General features: G+C 51.9%; 1 protein-coding gene across 3 annotated transcripts in view; it reads left to right on the forward strand.

Moving 5' to 3' along the window:
• Positions 1-16,152, forward strand: part of LOC139233947 (zona pellucida-binding protein 2-like) — a 59,974-nt gene that overhangs the window by 12,894 nt on the left and 30,928 nt on the right. For all 3 annotated transcript variants that reach the window (XM_070864637.1, XM_070864638.1, XM_070864636.1), the window contains 2 exons: positions 10,003-10,152; positions 15,138-15,356. In XM_070864637.1, the coding sequence (XP_070720738.1) occupies positions 10,003-10,152; positions 15,138-15,356 (369 nt within the window). The remainder of the gene's footprint in view (positions 1-10,002; positions 10,153-15,137; positions 15,357-16,152) is intronic.

Genomic DNA, 16,152 nt, shown 5'->3' on the forward strand with positions numbered 1-16,152 from the left:
TTCCCCTCCTTGGCCAAAACCATGCCAGCAGCCCACTTTGGACCTTGACCATAATTTAGGACAAACACGGTCATGAACAGCAATGTCACGTGATACGGCTGCGCAATCGTGGTACCATTGCTGCCGTTGCCTTCTGGTTTTGACATGATCATTGAGATCCGGGTGTACAAGGGAGAGCCTGGTTTTGAGGCTTCTCCTCATGAACAGCTCGACAGGAGGGATCCCGGTGAGCGAGTGGGGTCTCGTCCGGTAACTGAGCAGAATGCGGGTCAAGCGGGTCTGTAGGGAGCCGTGAGTCATGCGTTTTAGGCTCTGCTTAATGGTTTGGACAGCCCGCTCCGCTTGACCGTTAGACGTGGGTCTGAAAGGGGCAGACCTGACATGCTTGATGCCATTACGGGTCATAAACTCGTGGAACTCTGAACTGGTGAAACACGGTCCGTTGTCGCTGAGAAGGACGTCGGGCAGGCCATGGGTGGTGAACAAGGCCCGGAGGCTTTCAATAGTGGCTGTGGACGTGCTGGATGACACGATTACGCATTCAATCCATTTGGAGTAAGCATCCACTACCACTAAAAACATTTTGCCGAGAAAGGGGCCGGCAAAGTCTATATGGATCCTTGACCACGGTTTGGATGGCCATGACCACAGGCTCAGTGGAGGCTCCACAGGTGCGTTACTCAGTTGCATGCAAGTGTTGCACTGATGCACGCATGACTCCAAGTCCGAGTAAATCCCGGGCCACCAAACATGAGACCTGGCAATGGCCTTCATCATAACAATGCCTCGGTGGGTACTGTGTAAATATCGCACAAAAGTTTCCCTGCCTTTTTTTGGCATAACAACACGATTACCCCACAACAGACAATCAGACTGAATAGACAATTCATCTTTGCGGCTATAAGGCTTAATTTCATCCTGCATTTCCCTAGGAATGGCAGACTAATTTCCATTTAAGACACACCTTTTTAGACTTGACAGTACAGGATCCTGGCTGGCCCAGGTCCTAATTTGGCAAGCTGTGACAGTTGACCCCTTGTTCTCGAAGGCATCCATGACCAGCAGCAAGTCTGCGGACTGCGGCATTTCTACCCCGGTTGTGGGCAATGGTAGCTGGCTAAGCGCATCAGCACAGTTTTCAGTGCCTGGTCTGTGGCGGATGACATAATCATAAGCGGATAATGTCAGCGGCCATCTTTGGATGCTGGACGAGGCATTGGTGTTTCTACCTTTGCTCTCAGAAAACAATGAAATGAGCGGCTTGTGTTCTGTTTCAAGCTCAAACTGAAGCCCAAACAGATATTGGTGCATTTTCCTAACCCCATATACGCATGCTAAAGCCTCTTTCTCTACCATGCTATAGGCTCTTTCAGCCTTAAACAGACTTCTGGACGCGTATGAAACTGGTTGGAGTTTGTCAGATACATTGGCTTGCTGGAGCACACAAGTGACCCCATATGATGAGGCGTCGCAGGCCAGCACTAACCGCTTACATGGGTCATGGTTTACCAGTAACTTATTGGAACATAGCAGGTTCCTGGCCTTCTCAAAGGCTCTGTCTTGAGATTTGCCCCAAATCCAGCCATTACCCTTTCTCAGCAACATGTGCAAGGGTTCTAGCAATGTGCTCAAATCAGGTAGAAAGTTACCAAAATAGTTGAGCAGACCCAGGAATGAACGCAGCTCCGTCACACTCTGGGGTCTGGGTGCATTCTTGATGGCCTCTGTCTTCGAGTCCGTAGGCCTGATGCCGTCTGCTGCAATCTTTCTCCCCAGGAATTCGACTTCTGATGCCATGAAAATGAACTTACATAAGAACGTAAGAATTAGGAACAGGAGTAGGCCATCTAGCCCCTCGAGCCTGCTCCGCCATTCAACAAGATCATGGCTGATCTGGCCGTGGACTCAGCTCCACTTACCTGCCCGCTCCCCATAACCCTTAATTCCCTTATTGGTTAAAAATCTATCTATCTGTGATTTGAATATATTCAATGAGCTAGCCTTGTAGAGTTTTAGCCTGAGTCCCACTCTGTCCAGACGACGTAGAACCTCTTCCAGGTTGTGCAGGTGCTCGGTGGCGTTGCGACCAGTGATCAGGATGTCATCTTGGAACACGACGGTTCTCGGGACGGACTTCAGCAAACTCTCCATGTTTCTCTGAAACATGGCAGCCGGCGAGCAAATTCCAAAAGGGCACCTGTGGTATATAAACGTTCCTTTGTGCTTTTGATGCACGTCAGTTTTTTTGACGATTCAACCAGCTCTTGTGTCATGTAAGCGGAGGTCAGGACTAATTTGGTGAATGATTTCACCCCTGCTAATGTTGCAAACAGGTCGTCAGCCTTGGGTAATGGGTACTGATCCTGTATCGAGTCTCGGTTGATCGTTACTTTGTAGTTGCCGCAGATCCTGACTGTGCCATCACTTGTCAACACCGGGACAATTGGACTGGCCCATTCGCTGAACTCGACTGATATGATTCCTTCCCGTTGAAGTCTGTCCAGTTCAATCTCGACTTTCTCCCATATCATGTATGGAACCGCCCGAGCCTTGTGATGGATGGTTTTTGCATCCAGGCCTAGGTGGATCTGCACCTTGGCTCCCGTGAAGTTGCTGATGCCTGGTTCGAACAACAAGGGAAACTTGCTCAGCACTTGAGCACACGAAACGTCATCCACTGATGATAAGGCTTTAATATCGTTCCAGTTCTATTTAATTTTCTCAAGCCAACTCCTGCCGAACAGCGTTGGGCCATTGCCTGGAACGATCCACAACGATAAATCATGCACAGCTCCATCGTACGATACCTTTACTGCCGCGCTGCCAATGACTGGTATGAGCTCTTTGCTGTAGGTACGCAGCTTCATATTGATTGGGCTCAGTTTGGGTCTTTTTGTCTTAGTGTCCCACAGCTTTTCGAAAGCCCTCTGGCTCATTGTCGACTGACTCGCACCCGTGTCCAATTCCATGGATACTGGAACCCCATTTAATTTAACCTCCAGCATTATCGCAGGACTTTTGGTAAAAGAATGTACCCCATACACTTCTTCGTCCTGTACCTCGGGTTGAGTTGCCTGTGCCGCTTGATCCACGCTGGATCGATCATCCTCAGCCACGTGGTGTGTCGCAGCACGCTTGCTCGGTTGCGGACACATTCGCTGAAGGTGTCCCATTGTTGCATATCCTTTGCACACGTATTGCTTGAATTGGCATTGATGGTCCCAATGATAGCCCCCGCAACGCCAACAAGGCGAGATTTGATTCACCTCCGATGGCGGACTTTGAGCAGTTACAGGTCATACGAACGCAGACGAGTGTACAGCTCCGCCTGCCGATGATATTTTATGCACAGTACTTGCCGGTGAGTTTCGATGCTGGGAAGATATCTAGTTCGAGTTTTCGTCCATGGACATGCATGCCTGGGCGATCGTGATGGCCCTGCTCGGGTCTAGAGATTCAGCAACCAGCAGCTTTCGAAGGATGACCTCGTGGCCAATGCCAAGCACGAAATAGTCTCGCAGCATTTCCTCCAACGCAGCTCCGAAGTTGCACGGCCCAGCGAGATGTCTCAGGTCAGCGACAAATTCCACCACGTCCTGGCCCTCGGAGTGATTGTGCTGAGAGAAACGATATCTCTCCATGATGATGCTTTTCTTCAGTTTAAAGTGGTTCCAAACCAGCGTACACAATTCATCATAAGTCTTATCCGTTGGTCGAGTTGGTGAGAGTAGATTCTTGATAAAGCCATAAATTTTTGACCCACAAATGGTGAGGAGAACTGCCCTGCGCTTATTTGCGTTATCGGTTCCTTCCAATCCGTTGGCTACAAAGTATTGGTCGAGGCGATCAGTGAAATCCTCCCAGTCTTCCCCTTCCACGAATCTCTCCAAAATTCCAACAGATATGGTTGCGTGAAAGTTCGTATTTTTAACTCGTCGCAAATTGTTAAGTATCAAATAACTCCATGAGGCTAAATACGATGAGCTAGTTCAGGCATGAACTTACTCCAGTTTATTTATTCTCAAAGTGAGGATGCAACATGGCTGCCAACATTATATACACGGCTTGCACGTGTCTGCCAGTGACCATTAGTACTCCGACAGTCGCGCCCTCCGGTTAACATAACAACCAGGACCTCAAACCCAGCACCAAGCGCGTGGTGTACAGAGCAGTAGTGATACCCGCCCCCCCTATATGTTTGAGACCTGGACTATGTACAGCTGGCACCTCAAAGCACTGGAGAAGTTCCACAATGCTGCCTCTGCAAGTTCCTGCAAATCCATTGGCAGGATAGCTGCACCAACGTCAGTGTTCTCGCTCAAACCAACATCCCCAGCATCGAAGCACTGACCACGCTCGATCAGCTTCGATGGACGGGCCACATCGTCCGCATGCCCGATACTAGACTCCCAAAACAAGCGCTCTACTCAGAGCTCTGACACGGCAAGCGAGCCAGGTGAGCAGAGGAAACGTTTCAAGGACACCCTCAACGCCTCCTTGAAAAAGTGCAACATCCCACCGACATCTGGGAATCCCTGACCGAAGACCGCTCAAAGTGGAGGGAAAGCATCCGGGAAGGCGCTGAACACTTCGAGTCTCATCGCTGGGAGCACGCGAAAGCCAAGCGGAAGGAGCGCACAACAACCCAAGCATCCCACCCACCCGTCCCTCCAACCACCATCTGCCCCACCTGTGATAGAGACTGTAGGTGCCGCATTGGTCTCATTAATCACCCGAGAGCGCATAATAGTGTGGAAGCAAGTCATCCTCGACTCTGAGGGACTGCCTAAGAAGAAGTAGCTCTCACACAGGGCAGCCGTGGTGATTGTACATTTGGGTTAAGCAGCCTAGGTTAGGGAGGGTCCACAAGTTGCCTGTTTGTGTGGATGTCAGATGAAGGTTAATCAGTTGTGGTTATAATGTTCCCCACAGTTGAATAGCATGCTGACACTTAAAGAGCAGCTCCACACCTGAACAACGGCTCTTGGGTGAGTGATTAGAGGCTAGCAAAACCCATGGAATCACATTCCAGCGCGAGTCATTTCTTTCAGGAAAAGAAGGAAGAGAATTGAAATCAAAAAGCTTTTCATTCATTTTATACCGTTAACGGTTTTCTTACACGCCGAAGACATGTTTTATATCTGTGTTATAAACAGAACAGTATTTGCACAGTGAGCTAGGTCCACAACATAAAACATTGCCCCTTGTCCAGCCAATTATTACACACCATAAGGGCTCAAGGGATTGGAGGTAATGTATTAGCATGGATAGAGGATTGGTTGATGGACAGAGTCGGGATAAATGGGTCTTTTTCAGGTTGGCAGGCTGTAACTGGTAGGGTGCCGCAGGGATCAGTGCTGGGGCCTCAGCTATTTACAATCTATATTAATGACTTAGATGAAGGGACCGAGTACAATGTATCCAAGTTTGCTGACGATACAAAGCTAGATGGGACAGTAAGCTGTGAGGAGAACACAAAGCGTTTGCAAAGGGATATAGATAGACTAAGTGAGTGGGCAGTGAGGTGACAGATGGAGTATAATGTGAGGAAATGTGAGGTTAGTCACTTTGGTAGGAAGAATGAAAAAACAATATTTTTTAAATGGTGAGAAACTTTTAAATATTGGTGTTCACAGAGATTTGGGTGTCCCTTGTACAGGAAACACAGAAAGCGAGCATGCAGGTACAGCAAGCAATAAGGGAAGCAAATGGCATGTTGGCCTTTATTGCAAGGGGGTTGGAGTATAAGAGTAGGGAGTCTTGCTTCAATTGTACAGGGCCTTGCTGAGACCACACCTGAATTCACTCTAGTGCCCCAAGGCCGTCCCTTCCCTTCTCCCTGAACTCACTCTGAGAGCCGCCCCTGCCCTTTCACTATTGTTCAGAAGCAGATTTCCAGTCACAGAGTTAATGCCTTTCTAGGTGTTTGGTTTCCTGTTGTTGGATACAGCCAGTGCCCAGGTCATTGGTTTGAATCTGCCTGCGGGAAGGTTGAATGGAGCTGTCTCATTGGATGTCTGCCCTGGCTCAGTGATAGCACACGCTCCTATTTCGTATGTGCTTGTGTTGCCGTGTACCCACCATATACTGTATGCTGGAATCATGGGCCATTTGGTGATATATTTTGCCCATGAGCCAATCACCCTGTAAATTATATCATATTATATTACAATGCTATTACAACTAGTAATACTATTAAAGCAGCTGGATTCTGAGGTAAAATGTTGCCTTTTTAATGACGTGGTTGTATCTTCTCCGTGTTGTTAACAATAATGTGCATATTTGGTACCTTTGATGTAAAGATGTTCCGAGGCACTACATAGATAGAGGTCGATAATAGAATGAATGCCATGGCATGAAGTGAGAGATTGAGTGCAGTGTCGAAGGGCTTTGTCAAAGGCTTAGGAAGGTTTAGGGAGGGAGTTCCAGAGCACATGGTCAAGGCGTGTTAAAGCTCGGCCAGTAGTGATGAGACCAGGGCACTATGCAAGGCCAGAGTTTGAGGATCAATGAATGCAGAGATGCGGCTTGAGAAGATTGTTGAAGATTGAGGGTGATCGAGGCATGCAAGGATATATTGAGATGGACGAGAAGTTTCAATGTAATGCTTTCTGGGACAGGAGCCAATATAAGTCGGTGAGGACAGAAGTAATTGGCCTTATTACAGGACAGGTACAAGTGGCTGAATTTTGGACAAGTTGAAGTTTGTGGAGGGTAGCGATTAGAAGCCCAACAAGGTGCAGCAATGTCTTGCAACCCCCGATCCTGGTGCACCACACCCTGCCCTGTACGATCCTGGTGCACCACACCCTGCCCTGTACGATCCTGGTGCACCACACCCTGCCCTGTACGATCCTGGTGCACCACACCCTGCCCTGTCCGATCCTGGTGCACCACACCCTGCCCTGTACGATCCTGGTGCACCACACCCTGCCCTGTACGATCCTGGTGCACCACACCCTGCCCTGTACGATCCTGGTGCACCACACCCCGCCCTGTCCGATCCTGGTGCACCACACCCCGCCCTGTCCGATCCTGGTGCACCACACCCTGCCCTGTCCGATCCTGGTGCACCACACCCCGCCCTGTCCGATCCTGGTGCACCACACCCTGCCCTGTACGATCCTGGTGCACCACACCCCGCCCTGTCCGATCCTGGTGCACCACACGACGCCTGATCCTGGTGCACCACACCCTGCCCTGTCTCATCCTGGTGCACCACACCCCGCCCTGTCCGATCCTGGTGCACCACACCCCGCCCTGTCCGATCCTGGTGCACCGCACCCTGAACCACCCGATCCTGGTGCACCGCACCCTGAACCACCCGATCCTGGTGCACCGCACCCTGAACCGCCTGATCCTGGCGCACCGCACCCTGAACCGCCCGATCCTGGTGCACCGCACCCTGAACCGCCCGATCCTGGCGCACCGCACCCTGAACCGCCCGATCCTGGTGCACCGCACCCTGAACCGCCCGATCCTGGCGCACCGCACCCTGAACCGCCCGATCCTGGTGCACCACACCCCGCCCGATCCTGGTGCACCGCACCCTGAACCGCCCGATCCTGGTGCACCGCACCCCGCCCGATCCTGGCGCACTGCACCCTGAACCACCCGATCCTGGTGCACCGCACCCTGAACCGCCCGATCCTGGCGCACTGCACCCTGAACCACCCGATCCTGGCGCACCGCACACTGAACCGCCCGATCCTGGCGCACTGCACCCTGAACCGCCCGATCCTGGCGCACTGCACCCTGAACCACCCGATCCTGGTGCACCGCACCCTGAACCGCCCGATCCTGGTGCACCGCACACTGAACCGCCCGATCCTGGCGCACCGCACCCTGAACCGCCCGATCCTGGCGCACCGCACCCTGAACCGCCCGATCCTGGTGCACCGCACCCTGAACCGCCCGATCCTGGCGCACCGCACACTGAACCGCCCGATCCTGGCGCACTGCACCCTGAACCGCCCGATCCTGGCGCACTGCACCCTGAACCGCCCGATCCTGGTGCACCGCACCCTGCCCCGCCCGATCCCGGTGCGCCCCGCCCGCTCCCGGTGTGCCGCAGCCTGCCCCTCCCGATCCTGGTGCACCGCACCCTGAACCGCCCGATCCTGGTGCACCGCACCCTGCCCCGCCCGATCCCGGTGCGCCCCGCCCGCTCCCGGTGTGCCGCAGCCTGCCCCTCCCGATCCTGGTGCACCGCACCCTGAACCGCCCGATCCTGGTGCACCGCACCCTGAACCGCCCGATCCTGGTGCACCGCACCTTGCCCCGCCAGATCCCGGTGCGCCCCGCCCGCTCCCGGTGTGCCGCAGCCTGCCCCTCCCGATCCTGGTGCACCGCACCCTGAACCGCCCGATCCTGGTGCACCGCACCCTGAACCGCCCGATCCTGGTGCACCGCACCTTGCCCCGCCAGATCCCGGTGCGCCCCGCCCGCTCCCGGTGTGCCGCAGCCTGCCCCTCCCGATCCTGGTGCACCGCACCCTGAACCGCCCGATCCTGGTGCACCGCACCCTGCCCCGCCCGATCCCGGTGCGCCCTGCCCGCTCCCAGTGTGCCGCGCCCCGCCCGATCCTGGTGCACCGCACCCTGCCCTGCCCGCTCCCAGTGTGCCGCGCCCCGCCCGATCCTGGTGCACCACGCACCACCCTATCCATAGACGAGGAAGGGTGCAGAGGCAACAGTAGATCTTTGGAGGACACTACAGGTGAAAGTGGCAGGGTGGGATGAGGGTAATAGGTTGGTGGATGTGGATAGAGAGACACAAGGAATAGGTGAGCGTTTGCCTTGTCAGTGACCGTGACTTCAGAAGAGAAAAGACCACGAGAAATGATGAGGTTGAGGGATAGAGAAAAATGAGTGAGATAAAATGAGGATAGGCGGTTACAGAAGACACAGAAGGGGAGGGTCCCATGGAAAGTGTAGGTTGAAATCACTGCGGTCGATTACTCACATTCTGCCATTATCTTTGTTTCGTTGCAACAGCACAGGACAGCTGCCGCTGTGCCAGTCATGTGATGAACTTTTCCAAATAGGCTCTTCCAGGAATGGAGCTTACTCAAAACATCCTAATATGGTGATTGGTGACCCTTCCCGTTTAAATTTGCTTCAACCTTGGGTGTAAAGTAAAATATTTAGGGCATTAACTGCCTCTGGAGAAATTGTGGATTTTCTACTGTTGTGTAATCGCTTGACAACGACCAGTTTGTCTTTGGTGAATAGTAGCTGTGAAACATAACTGTGTTGCATGAACATCATCTCATCCTGTGGCCGTGTGATGCCCTTTGATTCGCTTTAGCCTCCCTCGAGTGGCTTGGCCTGCAATGCCTTAAACTGTAAATCTTTATCAGCACAGCAACCGTTTATTGCCTCAGACACTTCCTGAGAAGGGGAAGCGAGTGCTTCATTCCATAGTGTCTGTGAAAGCAGTCCTGCAAATACTGGAAAATGAATAGTTTTCTGGATTTTTACACTGTGCGCTGCTGACCATACTTTAAAAGAAAACCATCTTTTTTACTGGGTCACAGCTACTATTCACCAAATACAAACTGGTCATTGTGTCAAGCGATTACACACAGTAGAAAATCCACAATTTTTCCAGAGGCAGTTAATGCCCTAAATATTTTACTTTATACCCAAGGTTGAAGCAAATTTAAACGGGAAGGGTCACCAATCACCAAGAAAAGTCTTAGCATGTAAAAACCAATCCCAGAAAAAACCTTGAGAATCCCACTAGTGAAAATGTGTATGTTCACCTAAAATGCACAGGAGTCAGGGAGGATCTTGCCCCTGACACACTGCTTTAACCTTCATTCTCATTGTAGCAGGTTTATTTGCTGGCCTGGAACTGCACTTTCCCACAAATCAGGTGTCAATTTTCTGTGTTGAGCGTTTACTAAGGAAAGTGTTTCAACTAAATTTCCCATTAAAGGAGTACAAGAGGAATTGCATGACATTTTGCTAACAGTAGGTTTTCTGTGTTCCATTTCAGGGGAGCCTTATGCGAAGATATCTGAAACAGGAAGGCTTATACTGAAATCCTTTGATAAGTCCATGTCAGGAGATTACACGTGTACAGTTTCCTATAAGGATGTGGCGCAGAACAAGGAAATATTTCTTGATATGAAATTCTCGGTATATGGTAAATACTGGGTGAAAGAGAGGGGTACTGGGTGAAAGGTAGAGGGGGCGCTGGGTGATAGCGAAGGGCGCGTGTGATAGCGAGGGGCGCTGGGTGAGGGAGGGGGCGCTGGGTGATAGTGAGGGGCGCGGGTGATAGAGAGGGGCGCTGGGTGATAGTGAGGGGCGCGGGTGATAGAGAGGGGCGCTGGGTGAGGGAGGGGGCGCTGGATGATAGCAAGGGGCGCGCTGAGTGATAGCAAAGGGGGCGCTGGGCGAGGGAGGGGGCGCTGGGCGAGGGAGGGAGTGGGGCGCTGGGCGAGGGAGGGGGGCGAGCGCGGGGCGAGGGAGGGGGGGAGGCTGGGCGAGGGAGGGGAGCGCTGGGCGAGGGAGGGGGCACTGGGTGATAACGAGGGGGCGCTGAGCGAGGGGGGGGCGCTGGGCGATGGGGGGGGGCTGGGCGAGGAGGGGGGCGCTGGGTGAGGGGAAGCGCTGGGCGAGGGGGGGGGGTGCTGGGCGAGGGGGGGGGGGGCGCTGGGTGGGGGGGGCTGCTGGGTGAAAGGCGGAGTGGTCCTGGCATTCTTCTACACTGGGTTTATAACTGATTTTCCATTCACAGGCCCTGAATTTACACATTTTCAGCCGTTTACACTGATGCTATGACAGAAGTTTCTGGACCACATTGTTCTTATAGGGGGTTGGTGTGAGCACAAGGAAATATTCCTTGATATGAAATTATCGGTATATGGTAAATACTGGGTGAAAGAGAGGGGTACTGGGTGAAAGGTAGAGGGGGGCGCTGGGTGAGAGCGAGGGGCGCTGGGTGAGGGAGGGGGCACTGGATGATAGCGAGGGGCGCGGGTGATAGCGAGCGGCGCTGGGTGAGGGAGGGGGCGCTGGGTGAGAGCGAGGGGCACGCTGGATGATAGCAAAGGGGGCGCTGGGCGAGGGAGGGGGGTGAGGGAGGGGATGTGGGGAAAGCTGTGCGAGGGAGGGAGCGCTGGGCAAGGGAGGGAGCACTAGGTGATAACGAGGGGTGCTGGGCGAGGGAGGGAGCGCTGGGCGAGGGAGGGGGCACTCTGTTGATAACGAGGGGGCGCTGGGCGAGGGGGGGGGGGCTGGGCGAGTGAGGGGGCACTGGGTGATAACGAGGGGGCGCTGGGTGAGGGGGGGGCGCTGGGCGAGGGGGTCGCTGGGCGAGGGGGGGGGCGCTGGGTGAGGGGGGGTTGCTTGGTGAAAGGCGGAGTGGTCCTGGCATTCTTCTACACTGGGTTTATAACTGATTTTCCATTCACAGGCCCTGAATTTATACATTTTCAGCCGTTTACACTGATGCTATGACAGAAGATTCTGGGCCACATTGTTCTTCTAGGGGGTTGGTGTGAGCACATATTACACAGGACACAGGACGAAAATAAGGGCTCTGTATTTTCATGGTGGATCTCCTGCTCTCCTGCCATGAGAAACACCATACAATGGCCCCTTACGTTGTTTCCCTGGGAGTTGCATCATTCTCCGCTGAAGTTACAGCGCAAAATCAGGACAACCCTTAAAAAAATTCAGGGCTATTTCATTTAAGATTAGCAGGTACCCGAGACACGAGCTGACAACGTACTGCACTGCTTCGCTTGTTATATATACAGACTGTAGTTGTACTCTCTGTGTAGTCACTGTATAGTTGCATAAGATGGAGACTTGTTACCTGATGTACTATCAATAAAGTTTACACTGTGTATATATTATACTGGCACCACTAGAGGGTGCAACTGGTGGAGACCAGGGTTTCCTGCCCCTGTGGCAGAGGCTGTCCACCAGAGGGCACTGCGGTGGGAGACCTGAGGGTCACCTGCATAGGTGTGCAGGGCCCAGTATAAAAGGTTGCCTACCATGCTTGTGCCTCACTCTGGAGTTACAAATAAAGGACCAAGGTCACTACAGTTTGAGTACAACACATTGCTTCTTGGAATCATTCATAAGTGCATTACAGACATAACAACTGGTGACAGAATACGGACTTTCACGCGATTATGGCTACCTTTGGCACACTAAAAGACTTCGCAGAGGGTGATGATTGGGATGCCTTCACGGAAAGGCTCGAGCAATATTTCGTGCCAAACGACCTGGCAGGGGAGACGGACACATTGGCGTAGAAGTTCAAGGCTATACTGCTGACCAGTTGTGGGCCCGAGGTCTACCGCCTCATCAGGTACTTGCTGGCACCCACGAAGGCCAAGGATAAGACATACGATGAGCTGACTGAACTAATTTACGACCAACTAAAACCAAAACAAAGCATCCTTACGGCCAGGCACAGATTCTACACTCGCCGCAGACCTGAGGGCCAGGAGATTGCAAAATATGCTGCCGACCTCAGGAGGATTTCGGCACGCACCTCAATGAAGCATTGCGAGATATCTTCGTTATGGGAATTGGCCACGAGGGCCTCCTTCACCAGCTACTTTCTGCCAACACCACAGTCAACCTGCAGAAGGCCAGCAGCATCAGTTCAGGTGTTCATGACCTTGACCTGCGGCACCAAGCAAATTATTCATCCTGTGGACTAAAACCCGGCAAGTACTGTAAGCAGAATGGTGCCTTTCACAGGAAAGACTGTAGAACGTGGCTCTGCTCAGGGCAGAGAGCACAGACCTCAGGGTTCCAGAACTCACGAGTTCGTCGAGGGGTGCTAATCGAGTAGCACCATACTGGCGTTGCGGAGGAAACCATAGGGCTCACCAGTGTCGGTTTGCTGAGTATGTATGCAAAGCCTGTAACACGAAGGACCACCTCCAGCGTATGTGTAAAAGAAATATGACTCGCCGTCTAGCAGAGGAGTCGGTAGATGACTTTGAATCCAGTGGGGAGTATGATGAGTTGGCCAGAGAGGCAGCTCAGCCCCAAGAAGAAGTGTATGGAGTGTATACCTGGATCACCGATTGGCCTCCAGTGAAGATGGGTCGAGATAAACGGCGTTCCAGTCTTCATGGAAGTGGACACGGAGTGAGCCAGTCAGTGAAGAGCCAGGATGCCTTTGAGAGGCTATGGAACAAAAAACGACCCGAACTGGTTCCATTACAGGAAAAGTTCGCATCTACACCAAGGAGCTGACCCCGTCCTTGGTAGTGCGGATGCAAGTGTAATCCATAACAGCGTGGTGCACAAGTTATCCCTGTGAAATGTTGCAGGTGATGGTCCAATGCTACTCGGAAGAAGGTGGATGGGGAAGATCCAGTGGAAATGGGAAGACCTCTTCATTCCAGCAATCGATGTCACCCGTGCTCAGAGGCAGAACAAAACTTCACCTTCACTTGGGCCAAGTACCAGAGAACAGACCAGCACAGCACCTGAGGCACAGACCATCCATCACGACTGCATGGCAATGATCCGACCGGAATGACCTAAAAGTACCTTCCCGGTTCCAGTGGCAGGAAACCCTGGGCTCCACCAGTTGCACTCTCTCGTGGTGCCAGCATAGTATAGACACAGTGTAAACCTTATTGCTAGTACATCAGGTAACAAGTTTCCATCTTATGCAACTATACAGTGACTACACAGAGAGTACAACTGTAGTCTGCATTTATAACATCACTCTCCCCAAGTCCTTTGTGCCGATTACCTTAAGGCTACCCACCATGCTTGTGCCTCACTCTGGCGTTACAAATAAAGGACCAAGGTCACTACAGTTTGAGTACAACACATTGCTTTGTGGAGTCATTCATAAGTGTATTACAGACATAACATCGCTATGAGCATGTTAGCAGTATTACATTTACAATCTTTAATGACGTTTCATTATCTCCATTTCACCTACGTTAATATATTTCTAAATCCTCGATTCAGTTTACATTATGCACTCTGATCCTGTTTCTCAGTGTTCATGTAGTTTACAGTAGTGTTGTGGCTATGTTGCTAGGTTAGTAATCTAGACAACATGACTTCAAATTCCACCATGGTAGTTTGAGATATGGAATAAATTTTTTTTTAAGTCTGTAAATAAAAAGCTGGTACCAGTAAAAGTGACCGGATTGTTGTAAAACCCCAAACTGCTTCACTGATGTCCTTCAGGGGAAGAAACCGACCGTCCTTGTATATCACTCCAGTCCCACATCCGGTTGACTCTGAAGTGGCCTAGCAAACCACTGCGCTGTAGCAAACATCTACAGATGGGTAACAAAGGCTGGCCTTGCCTGTGACACCCATATTCCAAGAATGAATAATGCTTTTTTAAAAGAGCCTTTAACAACTGAAAATTGCTAGTTATCAAAAGGGGGGGTGGGGGGAGCTTGCAGGGGGTGGGGACTGAACTGGTGGAGGCGGTGGGGGTGGGGGAGTGATCTCCTGGCAGGGTGAGGGAGAGAGCTTCTGGGGGGAGGGGAGTGATCTCCCGGCAGGGTGAGGGAGAGAGCTTCTGGGGGGAGGGGAGTGATCTCCCGGCAGGGTGAGGGAGAGAGCTTCTGGGGGGAGGGGAGTGATCTCCCGGCAGGGTGAGGGAGAGAGCTTCTGGGGGGAGGGGAGGGTGATCTCCTGGCAGGGTGAGGGAGAGAGCTTCTGGGGGGAGGGGAGGGTGATCTCCTGGCAGGGTGAGGGAGTGAGTTTCTGGGGGGAGGGGAGGGTGATCTCCTGGCAGGGTGAGGGAGAGAGCTTCTGGGGGGAGGGGAGGGAGTGATCTCCTGGCAGGGTGAGGGAGAGAGCTTCTGGGGGGAGGGGGGTGGTGGGGGGAGTGATCTCCTGGCAGGGTGAGGGAGTGAGTTTCTGGGGGTGGGGGGGGAGAGTGATCTCCTGGCAGGGTGAGGGAGTGAGTTTCTGGGGGGGGGGGGGGAGTGATCTCCGGCAGGGTGAGGGGGTGAGCTGGGGGGAGGGGAGGGAGCTGCCGGTGCGAGGGGAGGGGAGAGGGGAGCTGCCGGGCGGGTGCTGGGCTAATAGATTAATGGTTATCACGGTCACGGTCCTTCAACTCTATTCATTTTCTAGTACTTACAAAGAAACTTTTTAATTGAAATCTTCCAGCTTATCGCGAACCCGACTTTTCGTTTAAGTTTTCAACTCGCTATCACACTCAGGAGTGCCACGATCCTGCCAATAATCACTTTTTCCGTAAGTTCAAGTCAGTGGAGAAGGAGCTGATTGCCGACCTAACCTGCAGAATAACTGATGTAGAGATGAAATGTCACGTTGTCAAAGTACCACACAAAGGCCTAATAACGGAACTCTTCATTACATTTAAAGGTAAGTTCCATCTGCACTGGAGCAGCTGCATTCCCTGAGAAAGTCTTTTGTGTTAATCATTTAGTGCACTTTTCTCAAAAATATATTGCATGTCGAATTCTAACACAGTACAAAAGCAAAATACTGTGGATTTGGGCAAAGGAAAAATCCTTTTGCCTCGCACCATCATTCTTTTTGTCTTTTAATCTCTCCTGCCTTCAACCCGGTCACACACCTTCCCTTTTGTTCTTCCCTGCCCCCTTTCTGTTTTTATTTTAGAAAGAAGGCTTAATTAATCAAATGTGTGGTTTATTAGGGAATGCAGTGTGCTACCTGAAAGAGTTGGTGCAAGCAGAATCCGTAATAGCTTTTAAAAAAAAATATTTAAAGTTATAGGGAGAGGCAAGAGAATGGGTTCGATGCGATGGGCTGCATGGCCTCCTGTGCTGTATAATTCTATGAAAATACTGAAGTGAACGGGAACATATCTATAACCACTGAGGAGTTATACAAACAAGAGCAAGACAGAGATACTGAAACTGTCTGCAGCATATCAGTCCTGCTCCAACTGTAAAGGGTATTGGTGAGGCCACACCTAGAATACTGCATACAGTTTTGGTCTCCGTATTTAAGCAGGGATATACTTGCATTGGAGGCAGTTCAGAGAAGGTTCACGAGTTGATTCCTGAGATGAAGGGGTTGACTTATGAAGAAAGGTTAGGTCTGCACTCATTGGAGTTTAGAAGAATGAGAGGTGATTTTATTGAAACATATAAGATACTGAGGGGGCTCAACAAGGTAGATGCAGAGAGGATGT

This window comes from Pristiophorus japonicus, chromosome 21 (assembly GCF_044704955.1).
Source record: "Pristiophorus japonicus isolate sPriJap1 chromosome 21, sPriJap1.hap1, whole genome shotgun sequence".
NCBI lineage: Eukaryota > Metazoa > Chordata > Chondrichthyes > Pristiophoridae > Pristiophorus > Pristiophorus japonicus.